We start from the raw sequence: 12,490 nt of genomic DNA on the forward strand, positions 1-12,490 counted from the left end.
CCAACAGTCGGCGAAGCCAAGGAAAGCGTTGGGGATGGTACTTTATGTTTTTTTTTTAATGTTTACTTGGACAATCACAGAGAATAGTAATGTAATCTGTTTAGGGGAAAGATATATATATATATATATATATATATATATATATATATATATATATATATATATATATATATATATATATATATATATATATATATATATATATATATATATATATATATATATATATATATATCGCCTCCACGCTAGTGACAGGCTTCTTAGAACCATGTGCCGCCCTGTGGCGTGCCTAACCTGCTCCGTATTGATGCCACAGCAGCCTGTTTTTTTGTATGTGCGCTTTTTCTTAACTGTAGTAATGCTTAACTGAAATCTACAGTGCATGCAGTGGCCGCTATATAAAAGATATTCAACCAAAAAAAAATCATACGCTGTTGGTTTTTTACCTACGCAAAGAATAACCATCGGGAAAAACTGGTAGCTAAACAATTTTGATCCATTTGGCTTTTATGATGTTGCCGAACAATAAGAGGGTAAATTTATTTATTGTTCTGATTGGTTAGCGGAGCTAGTAGCACAGGCCACTGCGAACAATGGCTCATTGGCATAAACTGCAGTTTATTTTTTTTTTTTTACTTTGTATCTCCTTATAGCCACTGTCTATTGTGATATATATTATGTCGCTACCAGTACATCAAATCTAGAACATTTTCCTTAAATTTAAGCTAAATTTTGCTTCAGCAGCGACTCCGGTAGTGAAGCACAGCTCTCAGGGCCGCTGCTACAGGCATTACTTAGGTTGGTCTCATCGCGTTATAGAGATATGTCGAGGAAACTAAATACAAGAAACCAAAAGGCACACTGAACCACACGCAGTTTCACAGCGCTGCTAATATCCCCATTACCTTATAGGCGAAACATGATCGAGGAGTACCGTTGAGCTCCGAAGAGCTATGCGCTGTCTTCATGTTTTGTGTATACTCTGGAGTTTTGATCTTTAACCGAAGAAAAGTAAGAACAGCCAACCACAGGCCGTGTGAGTCATCACGTGGAGTCCCAGGTTCCCGAGATAGGGAAAGTAGGGAGTTTGTGTAAAAGGAAAAAGAATGACAGAAAGATTCGAACCCACAGACTTACTTTGCTCTGGCAGTGACGAGGATTTTTTCGAAGTTCGACAGGATATAACCAGCCGTGTGCAGTTTGACCGAAAATCGCGGGAGAACTGCAATGGGGAAAATCAGTCCATCCTTGAACGAATAGCTACTTTTCTACAAAATAAGAAAAAAATACCTGCAAAGTCTACTGTAAAGGATCATTTGAACCCAAAAGAAGATTACATACATGTAAATATACTCCTACAAAGCTCATTAAACTAAATATAATAATATGTTTCACTGCTAAATGCCTGCTTGCTAGATGAGTAAAATATAAAATGTCGCACGTTGGAAGTTTGATTTTCATTTGTCTCTTCTATACCTCCGAAAGCCCACTTAGAAACCAGAAATGAACGATTTTGCTTCAAATCAGGGAATCAGCATAAATTATCGTTGCGGTCATTCTGTGGGCATTTTATATTGCGTTTGAACAGCAACGTAATCTCAGTGGTTTCATAAAGCAGATGTTGGTAAAGATGTGCACCATAAAGACCTCATGTGAAGGAGCTAAAAGGGCTTCTTTTCGTGCTATAGCACTTCTAGAAGTCATTGCACAGTGTCAATCGCGTTCTGTTCAATTTTCGAATGTTTTAGTTAGATTGTAGACTGTCACTTTAAAGAAATCTGTTCACTGAAAATATGCAGTTATTGCCGGTGCAGCAAATGCACTAGAGCATTTGCTGCATCGTTGTGAGCCTCGCTAATGGCCTCTATTTACGAGAGGCTTTCTTTTTTAATGAAAAGGAGCATTTAGCCTATATTTCTTGTACTGTAGCGATAAGTAAGCCATCTTAGCTTATAGACAGCCATACCGCACTACCGCAGTGGTTAAGGTGCTCGACTACTGTGTCGGAGTACCCGGGCTCGATTCCGACCACCGGTGACAGCATTTCAAAAGAGGCGAAATCGGAGAGGCGTCTGTATCAGTGCACGTTAAAGATCCCCAAGGGGTCGAAATAATTCCGCAGCCCTTCATTATGACCCCTCTTTATTTATTTATTTATTTATTTATTTATTTATTTATTTATTTATTTATTTATTTATTTATTTATTTATTTATTTATTTATTTATTTATTTATTTATTTATTTATTTCACTCATTCTCTCTTTCTTTCTTCCTTTCTTTCTTTCCGCTCTCCCTCCCACCTTCCTCCCTTCCTTTACGGCGCTGTGCAGGTGTCCGCCAAAAAAGTGTGCCAGATACTGCGTCTTTCCTTTCCTGTAAACCAATTATTATTATTATTATTATTATTATTATTATTATTATTATTATTATTATTATTATTATTATTATTATTATTATTATTATTATTATTATTATTATTATTATTATTATTATTATTAACCTCAAGAGAAAACCGCCACCTTAGCTGAGAGCAAGCATAGCTTCCTGCTGTAAGCTATTACGATTCAGTAATTTTTGTTGGCAAATTATCTACTGAGTTTGTTAGTTTTAGTGCAGCCTGGAACATAACTGCGGAGGGTTGCATGCATTTACAGCGGCAAAAGTGGTCCTTTTGCCATAATTTGTTTTCAAATACGCTTACCATATTTTTCGACGGCGAATGTGGTTGTCGTATTTTGCTGAAACTGCAATGAAAAGAAGCGACAAGAAAAAGTCATTTCATGACATTTTATAAAAAGCACGCAAAAGCCGTTGCCGCAAAACGTTGACAGACAGTTGAAGATGCACATACCGCAAACATTCTTTAAAAGCCAACACCGGAATTTTTCAGCCTCCCTCGGATTTTAGTCAAACCTTCACAGTACATGCACTTGCGTTTTCTGCTCATTTGTACAAAATTCAGCAATGCTGAAATGCTTTGTTGCAGCACAAATGAATTTTCAAAATTCCCACTTCGTGGCATCAGTCGGGGAGATTTCTACAAGCAACCCTGGGTGGATGCGATCGTAGGTGTACGAAGGGACGGCTGGAGTTTTGGTGGCGAGCAACAGGTAACTACATCCCTGTGACGCTGCCGCAACTATCGAGATTTTTTTAGTTCTTTTTTTTTTTACTTTCTGCCCACGCCTTCAGCTATATTGAAGTTAAACCGCCGACCCGCTATAAAGGGTGGACCAGCATCACCACCACCATCATCACCATCGTCATGAATGCATAACCGCCAATATTCGCTAGGGCCAAATTTTTAGCTCGCTTTCGGCCAATTCTGACAAACAGCGACACCAAATGTCACTTACTGGGACCAGTTTAGCTAATTAGTGCGCTCACGATTACTTTTTTGCCATGTCCATGACGTGAAAGGTTGGTATGGTTTTGTTTTTCTTTTTTTCGCTTTCAAAATACTTCTACTTGGTATTTCTTTTTAATATTTTTGTACCGGAGTCGGGTTTTAAGGAATATGATGGAATTGTCCTAACCCAGAATGTTAAAAAAGCCCCCGGGTGTGCTCTTTAAAGGCGGAATCATTGTTTTCCTCCTAGTTTAGTGATATATTTTGCAATATATAAGCGAAGAATGTTTGTTTCCGCATACAAAAAGACCCACTAGCGAAGTCTGTAATTATGGGGCTTCCCAAAGCTTCCTCTTCTTTTTACAGAAAGCGCGGTGAGGCCCATTTTTTTTTTCGCCCTGCAGGATATATGACCAGGGATCACCAGAACTCTTTGATTACAGAATTGACGAAACACGAACGTAAAGAGGCGGGAGGCGGCGCTATATTTTTCCTTCGATGGTAGTAATCTAATCTGAAAGGCCTGACCTGGATGCAGTGCCCCACCCGTGGCAAACCACCAGAATGCGGGAACAGCAAATCTAAGGGGCATTCAGTATTAGCCACATAGTCTAAGCAAGTTGACGAACGGGAACTGCAGAGCGCTCGCGCAATTGCACAATATTTGCCAGAGGGTCGAAGGGATGAGTCAGAGGCATGGCTTTCATGTCCGTTTTGAGGCAAGGGTACGTTCTCCGCAGCTGAGAATACGGGACACCTGTTTTGCTTGGTAGTTTCCGTAACAGGTAAAAGGTAGAGGGGGTACGTGCTCTGTTTTGGCTGTACCTGTTTAATTACCTTCTTTCTTTGCTGCTATGCGCTCAGCCCCTGCCCCACATTCCGAAGCAGGCCCTTACCAGGCCCGAGGCATCCTGGTTTCGAATAGAACCCTTTTATCAAAATTTGGCGTGCTGATGCGGATAAAGACGAGAAGTTAGCGAACTAAATTCACTGTAACGCTCTCTTCGGCGTGCAAACAAACTGATCGCCACTGCATAAATGCAAATGTCATGACGTTAATGCCTGACAGCTCAGCCCATAAGCGGTGAAAGTTTGTTAAGCCCTGGGACGTGGACACGCCAAATAAGCAGGTTTAGAAGCGGATTTCTTCCTCTGTGTGATCACACAGCAATGGGATGCACTAATAGCGCGATCGCTAGCGTTCCTGCCTATTATCGCGAAAAAAGTGTTTAAATCCGCCTTTATATGACGTGAAGCTCAGGAATAAACAAAAAAAGAATAGCGATACACACGGACCCGCAAATTTGCACATGCACGTCAAAAAGCTATGCCGACAACATAAAGCAAAGCAAAATTATTATTTTCAGTATTGACGAGAATAAAAGCCCTCCGGGAAGCCGCAGATTCGTTGTCTAATGTTTCGACAATACGTGTCATTATCTATCGCAGACAAAGAGAAGTAATTTAGAACTTTAAAGACTCTGGCCTAGTCATGCTTCTGTAAGTTTGTGCCACACGGCTATGAAAACAATTTAAATAAACGGCTGTCTTTAGCATGTGTTCAGGCAATATAAAATCATGCATGACGTTCTTATTAAATCAGAGTAACCTACTTTGTGTCCATACCGCATGACCAATGCCCACTCGCCAAGGATGGTATGCTTAGGCACGTCGAACTGGTGGCTCAGCATGATCTCCCGCTTAGGAGTGAATTCCTTTACCTCCAGGACCACGTCTTGGGGATTCTGTACGCACGAAGCCGCACATGATGGCCACAGAACAAGACGCATAAGAGAGGCACGTAGAGGTTATATGTACATATATGCGTTATATACTGCTACTTATCTAAGCAACTATGAACCACCTTCCTCATCGGATGTCTTGATATGGCGGGTGTCCAGGAACGAAGCTGAGATAATCAAACGATGGCGAAGCATACTGACGTCGACCATAAGAACAGCAGCCTGAAGGATTTTAATTTTCTTTTTATCGCTGCTAAAATAAGTTGTTTTGGAGCGTTTACAAAAGATGAAACTCGAGCCTTCAAGTGTTAACCGTTAAGCTTGTGCATCCGGCACTATCAGATAAATTTGCATAGCTGTGGCTAAAATGAAGCACCCATGTACAATGCCCCAAAGAACCATCAACAGTATTTTTTTTTTCTCCTGTGGGCGTTCATTTCCTTATCCTCTTCTAATCCCAACCGGTCGCTGCTTTAATGATAAATTAGAGCTACAATATCTGAAACAGTATCCGCCAACCAGAACGGGCACTGCAAGCATTACGGCCCCATTCCACATTTCAGTGTAAAAAAAAAAATCATTACTATGAACAATGAAGCATAGACCAGCGAAATCGGCGAAATAAGATAGAGTGAAACCAAATTATGCATCTGTGACCTTACTGTCACCTTATCACAGAAGACGTCCTCGCTTCAGGTCTTATATCTCTGCTTGCATCGATTGTCTGGTCATCCCTTCTTGCTTATTTGGTGGTGTTTTTCTTTTACATTAGGAATTTTACACTTGGCGGCATTTATGTATATCATATTTTACTAAATATGTAGTTTTCTCTCAAGACCTTTTCAAACAGTCCGTAAACTGTCTCAAACTATTTACAGGTTTTAACGGCATTCGTCTTAAACATTTGTCAATACAAATTGTCAACAAAACGTTTGTCCATATATAGCCTATACACTGGTATAGACGAGAGGGAATGAAGACTGCTAAATACTTTAGTGCAAGGATATAGTCTAAAGATTATCTCTAGACAAATGGAAATATGAAGGGCTATAAACTATATTTTTTTTACATATTCTATGGTCAAAAGTAATAGGCTTAAAGCATGACCATAGAGTTTATGAAAAGTTTATAAAACATATATAGTTAATTTTATAAGCCCCAGCCAGCGCGTTTTTCCCTTTCATATTCCTTCCTTCTGTGCGCGACTTTCATTTCGCATTGCAAGATTTGTGACAGGCTTATGTGCCAACTGAGGCTACTTTGTTCGGTTGTTAAGGTAGCTGGGGTCGTATATATAGGCCACTTATACGGTATAAGCTGCACGCTGTGGCGCAGCAGTCTAATACAAGAAGAGTCGGTGAGCGGTAGCGGCTTTTCTTTTTTTTTTTTTCTATGCTCAGGTTACCCCCTGTGCACTCAGGTTTTCTGTCAGAGTTTCGCCGCAATACCTATATATTTAAGGAAAGCTAGATATCCGCAAACTAACGAGATACGAGAGCCGCTAAGTGTCACTGCATGACCAAACAATACACGCAGAGCATGGGACCAACTAGTACCCACGCCGTAATGGAACGGTTTGATGGCAGTGAAGACATATATAGTTTTATCAGGACCAGCAGTCATTGATAGAGATGACCTTCCTGGATTAGAACAGCCAATGTAAATACGAGGCGCTGTTTCTTAGGCAACAAAGTTCAACACAGTCAGCTAACGCGGACATTTCCAGTATGAAGTAATTTGCGCATGACGGTTTCTGTGCTGCAAGCCTTACGGCAGGCGTGTATTCTGATATATCTGATAGTGTTTTGCTATCCTCGGGAACAGAGAGTGATATAACGATTTAACATGAAATTTCATTTCTAATTCTTTTTACACTTCGATCGCCCCAACACTCGCTATCGATACAGTCAGTCAAGCAGACGTACAGGCCTGGTAAAAATGGCCATCACGGCAACCTCACATGTTTTCCCTGTCTTCTCTCCACATCTTGCGCGCAAATCTAGAGCGCAGGGCGCAGCTTACTTCGAGACGGCAGTACGTTGAAAATATGCCCTCTTTTTTCTTTCTTTTTACTAACCTGTATCAAAACACGTACTATAATATACGTCTATTTAGTCATTCATTATTCATTAAAATGCGAGAGATCCATGAGGAAGCATAATAATTGCCTTGCTGTTTTCCAGTGCCAGCTTTTAGTAAACTATTATCGTACTTAAAAACAACACGTGACCATGGAAAAAGAAAGCACACAAGAGAATTGAAAGCCAAAAACAATACACACCCTAATTTCAAGCCTGAATGGTGAAGAAGATGGCACCAGAGATCCGTCCAGAGCAATGAACCTGATATTTACTGCGCCAAGCAAATGAAAATGGAAAAAAGACAATTAACATACATTTAAAGTTATGAAGATACTTCCTTTAATTCAGCTTCGGCTCTTTTAAGGTCAAGCTTCTAATACTAGAGTTTCGATAGTCTTGAGGTTGACCCCAATGTAAGACAAGAAGGAACACTATACGCGCAATCAAGAAAGCATTTGGCAGCATTTAAGCACTGCTTGCAACGTACAGGGTCGTTCAATACGACTGCATGCGAGCACGTGTCCGCCGCGATAGCCGAGAGCTGTCTCCGAAAGCCACCGAGAATTTGTGCCAAGAAGCGCATGCGCGAAAAGAACAGCTCGCCTTGTTTACTGAGCATGCTTCTTTGCATCTGATTCTCGCCAGCTGTCTGCGGTAGCGCTTGGTAAAACGCACAAGCGCGGTGGCCACACGCTCGTGTGTTTCCTCTTATACTGAGCGGCTCTGCACAACAAAGTGGACGTGTCGCTCGACACAGCAGCGGCGTATTGGTTCCCAGATGCTTTGAAAAGTATAAAGCGTGCCCGTAGACGCGTGATTTTATTTTATGATAGCATGCGCTGGGGGGGGGGGGGGAGGGGGAGGGCAGGTTAAAATAGAACAAAAACAGGCATGAATCTGGAGACGTTGTGATAGCACCCGCTAGCATATGACAGCCATCACAGACCCAATGTGAAAATCATCAGCGCCTACCTTTATCAAATGAGAATCTTTAGTCTAAGCCTCCTCATTTCAATTGACAGGTCGAATTTCATTCCGAACATGAAATTATGCTTTTTTTCATGCACTACTCTGGTAATATACCTTCTCATTTTAGGTATTACTAATCGCTTAGTCAAGCCAAGTTTTCTATCCTTTAATCCTAAGCATAGTAAAAGCGCGCGATTACTCGCAAATTGGAACTTATCGCGCGTAACCACGAGTGCACTAATACATTGCGCGTGTCAAACCTAGCAGTAAAGTGTGAAACTCATCAGTTCATTTAAAAGTGACGCTTATGCACCAAAACATACTCAAGCGTGCACGCACACGCACACACACACACACATGTATGCTGCCAGGTAGGAGCACAAACAGCTTCGGACAACTGTGCAGTAACCCGAAGTTGTTGACGGGTAATGCAACATTTCATTGCAAAAAGTCTCTTTTACATTACCCGCAAGGTACTGTCTTTATTCTACAGCCAATGTATTTACAACGCCGGAAAAGAGGCTGCGGAAACATTAAAAACAAATCGCATTCAGGCACCGATTTCGACTCAGTCCCAAGTACTCGCAGATGAGAAGTCAGTTGCCCTAGTAGACGTTTCGCTATCAGCCTATGATAGTCACAAAAGAAAGAACTACTTGTCTTTACGAACGAGGTCGCGACAGGAACGACGACACCTGTCTTGTCTGTCCCACATTTTCACCATCGTGTTCCAGCGCCATTGTTTCATCAGTACGAGTCATACAGTATAACGTATTTGGAATGTGCCTGATACGCCTGTCACTGCAGACTTACCATGATACGCTGAGAACGTTCATCAAATTCTAGATCTAAAGGGCTTGGCTATAGTGGCCTCTAACCGCTAGTAACCAGAGAAATAATGTGAATGGACTAGATGTCTCTGAGATTCTGGTCAAACAAATCATACCGCAAATCTTTGAAAACTATACTTTTTATCTCTTGCTTTAGCCGGAAGTAAGTGGTCATGGCCATTAGAAACACCATAGAGTATAGTAATGGAGTGTTGAGGTTGGAAACTTAGTAGATAAGTTTCTTTTTCAAAACCCGAATGGAATCATAGCTCGCTCTCGCTTACCAAGAATAATAAACACGTCCATAGCATCGTAGACAAAAAGTACATACATTAATGGGCTGGTTTTCGCTCAGAATTACAGAAAAGGTAAAACGCGTGAACTTTGACCTTTTTTATTTATTATATCTTATGACTTGTTTGTTTGTTTGTTTGTTTGTTTGTTTGTTTGTTTGTTTGTTTGTTTGTTTGTTTGTTTGTTTGTTTGTTTGTTTGTTTGTTTGTTTGTTTGTTTGTTTGTTTGTTTGTTTGTTTGTTTGTTTGTTTGTTTTGCTTGCATGCATGCATGCATGCATACAGTGTTTCGAATTTAGAATACAAGATTTACTGACGAAATTGCAAAAAATTACTTTTGCTCTGGAACACTTTGTCAGTTGTCGCGAAAACATTGCAGGCAATCAAGGTTAAAAGTAGCCTCAAAAATATTTAAATTGCTCGTGATTCCGCTTTGAGAAAAAAGTATTCTGACCTGAAACAGAAACATTTACAGACATTAGTTCACCTTAACTAGTCACGAATTGTGGCGCGTAGACTCACCTCTTGAGCCCGGGTGGTAGATGGGCTTGTCAGTCTGCAAGAAGAGGTGGTCGGCCGAGGCTGCACTCACTGGAAGCATCACCTCGTGTGTCCACAGCCTTCCGCATGCTACTGTAACTTTCACCATCGCGTTTTCCAGTGATGGCTGCACATCAGGCAGATCGGTGGACCTGACCAACACCTCGGCGATCTCCAGAGAGCCTGCGGTAGCGAAGTCTTGTTCAGGAGATTTAGCGACTACAGAATGGAAACACCGTTGTGTTATAGTATCTATTGCTTTATGCATCAATTATAGTGTCATCTCTATAAACTAAATGTTCAAACTAGGCACTGAATATATGAAGATTTCTCTGCTCTTAGCAGTATCTAAGCTTCTAGAATCCACATTACACCATTTTATCTCGATTCACTTGAAAGGATCCAACATTTGCCCGGGTACGGCCTTCTGTCAAAGCATAGTATACAGCTATCAATCCAAGTGCTTTCATAGAGCACGCGTGAGAAGCAGTACATTGCACCTTTACCTAATTTCTATCTGCTTCGGTTTTGTCTATTTATTTATTTATTCCATCGACCATCGCCATTGTGATCGCCTGACAGAGCTATTTAGTGCTCAAAGCTATGCAGAAATACTCCTTCAGGTACAAACCCGGGACAGCTTGGTTCCTTCCGTGTGACTTCGAAGCTGAGCCAAGGTCAAACTGAGACTTAATCTGTCTAGCGATGTCTCCATTACGCTGTGATATGGCAATTAGGCTTGTACATAACTACGTGAATAACTGACCACTACACCACAAATAAATGAATTTTGGCTTGAATTGTGGACCTTGAAAGTTTATTGATTTTCAATCTCAAAGATCATGCGGTAGACGCACAAGGCATCAATTGAACGCGTTGTATTAGCAAAACCAAGCAAAACAGACCTACCTCTCGCGAAACTTGGTTTAATTGTGTTTAACCACTGCTAATGTTTCTACTATGCAGTGTAAATAAAAATTGTACTATTGGAGAAACGTGTCTTTAGTGCAGTCTCTTTTAGAGGCACAGTATTTTCTCCATGCCCGAGGGTAGGTTTTCATTACTATATGTAAGAAATTTTATACGACTGGCAACAGAGGCATATTTCTTCCTCAAATCAGATTTATTTAATTCAATGAACAATAGCAGCTGTAGTTTACGGTATGTCAGGTGTTTTGAGGTTGACAATTGACATCAAAAACATCGATTAAAATCTTGGTAATTGCTACAGCGTGGCATGTTTTAAAGTGAAAGTCAGCTTCCATTGTCGACCATAGGTATTCTGTGTTTGTAACGACAAAAATCTACTCCAGAGCTTGGAGAGAATTTCTTGACCCTACAAATTATTGAGCTAGGGGACATGCCAACAGGTCAACCCCTTTTTACTGACCCCGCCGGTGTGGCGCAGTGGTTAAGGTGCTCGACTACTGTTCCCAAGGACGCGGGATCGAATCCCGGCCTCGGGGGCAGCTTTTCGATGGAGGCGAAAAGCAAGGCGCCCGTGTGCTGTACAATGTCAGTGGACGTTAAAGAACCCCAGGTGGTCGAAATTTCCGAAGTCCTCCACTACGGCGTCTCTCATAGCCTAAGTCGCTTTGGGACGTTAAACCCCACAAACCACAAACCACCACAACCCTTTTTACTGCCTTATGGGCTTATTCATGTTGGTTGTAATTACAGCAATATTTGACAGGCACCTCAGTATCCAGGAGCTCACAGGCGCTTCAGCATGTATTGCTCCACCAGAGGTGTAAAAGCAACCGCTTTCTGCTCCGTGAGCCTTGCTTGCTACTTCCACCCACCTGGATGCGCGACAAACCTCTTCTGGAAGAAGACGCCGCGTCCCGGCCGATGTCTCTCCAGAGAGATGACCACCTCCTGGGGGGAGCGGCCGCTCACAATAATCGCCAGGGTCTCATTGGAGCCCATCCGCAGCGCATTGGGGCCCACGACCACGCACTCACTGCGGACAACGTCGATACAAAATGACTCAAAACCTGGCTAACAACATTTCTGGATGCTAATGAGTAACTTCTCGCTCATTGCAAATTCACTACACCTTGGAGGATACCTCTAAACCTTGTACCGAGACGTGTGCATGCATATAAATCTATGCTAAAAAGACCAACGGCGTTTCTAGGTTTAGTTAGCGCCCCATTGTCCCATCTTACTCTTTTCTAAAACTGCCTTTTATGTGGCACCGGGTCTGCGCTTTGCGTTCCTCGTGCTGCAAGGCAGAACTTAAGCTCCTTCGCGGCGTACATACACTGGCTTCGGCTACCCTGAGCTTACGAAGTTGTCGTCTTTGACGCATGCGGTGCTCCTGTCACAGCGCAATATGTATGCACCAGGGGATAAAGGGGACGTTTCGTCCATGTGCGTTTAGGTTCAGCTCCGTGCTCTTCCTTCGTTCTATCGCGACCACCCGGGGTGCAATTACACTGGGAATCCAAAACCATTTCAGGCTTGAAATTTAAATTCACAAAACTCGAGGCGGCCACGGACAATATATTCAGCTCTTATCTTGTTTTGCGAAATTTTCTTCCATTGAGGCTGTCGTGAAGATGCTGTAACTATGAAGGTTATTGAAAACAGGACTTCTGAAGGGAATTAAAGGTCAGCGCATGTTTCGTACGATTTCACTTTGTACAACGATTTGGTTTTAAACAAAGAAAAGTTTCCACAG

General features: G+C 41.7%; 1 protein-coding gene across 1 annotated transcript in view; it reads right to left on the reverse strand.

Annotated features, from left to right (window-relative positions):
- The window catches only part of LOC146198707 (venom factor-like), a 110,473-nt gene that overhangs the window by 92,122 nt on the left and 5,861 nt on the right, over nucleotides 1-12,490 (reverse strand). The window contains exons 2-7 of the mRNA XM_084594203.1: nucleotides 11,607-11,767; nucleotides 9,787-9,987; nucleotides 7,373-7,443; nucleotides 4,963-5,094; nucleotides 2,702-2,744; nucleotides 1,138-1,222 (exon numbers count right to left, since the gene is read on the reverse strand). Coding sequence (XP_084450329.1) covers nucleotides 1,138-1,222; nucleotides 2,702-2,744; nucleotides 4,963-5,094; nucleotides 7,373-7,443; nucleotides 9,787-9,987; nucleotides 11,607-11,767 — 693 coding nt within the window. The remainder of the gene's footprint in view (nucleotides 1-1,137; nucleotides 1,223-2,701; nucleotides 2,745-4,962; nucleotides 5,095-7,372; nucleotides 7,444-9,786; nucleotides 9,988-11,606; nucleotides 11,768-12,490) is intronic.

The sequence above is a fragment of the Amblyomma maculatum genome, chromosome 2 (assembly GCF_055883805.1).
Source record: "Amblyomma maculatum isolate TAMU_Amacu chromosome 2, ASM5588380v1, whole genome shotgun sequence".
Lineage (NCBI taxonomy): Eukaryota > Metazoa > Arthropoda > Arachnida > Ixodida > Ixodidae > Amblyomma > Amblyomma maculatum.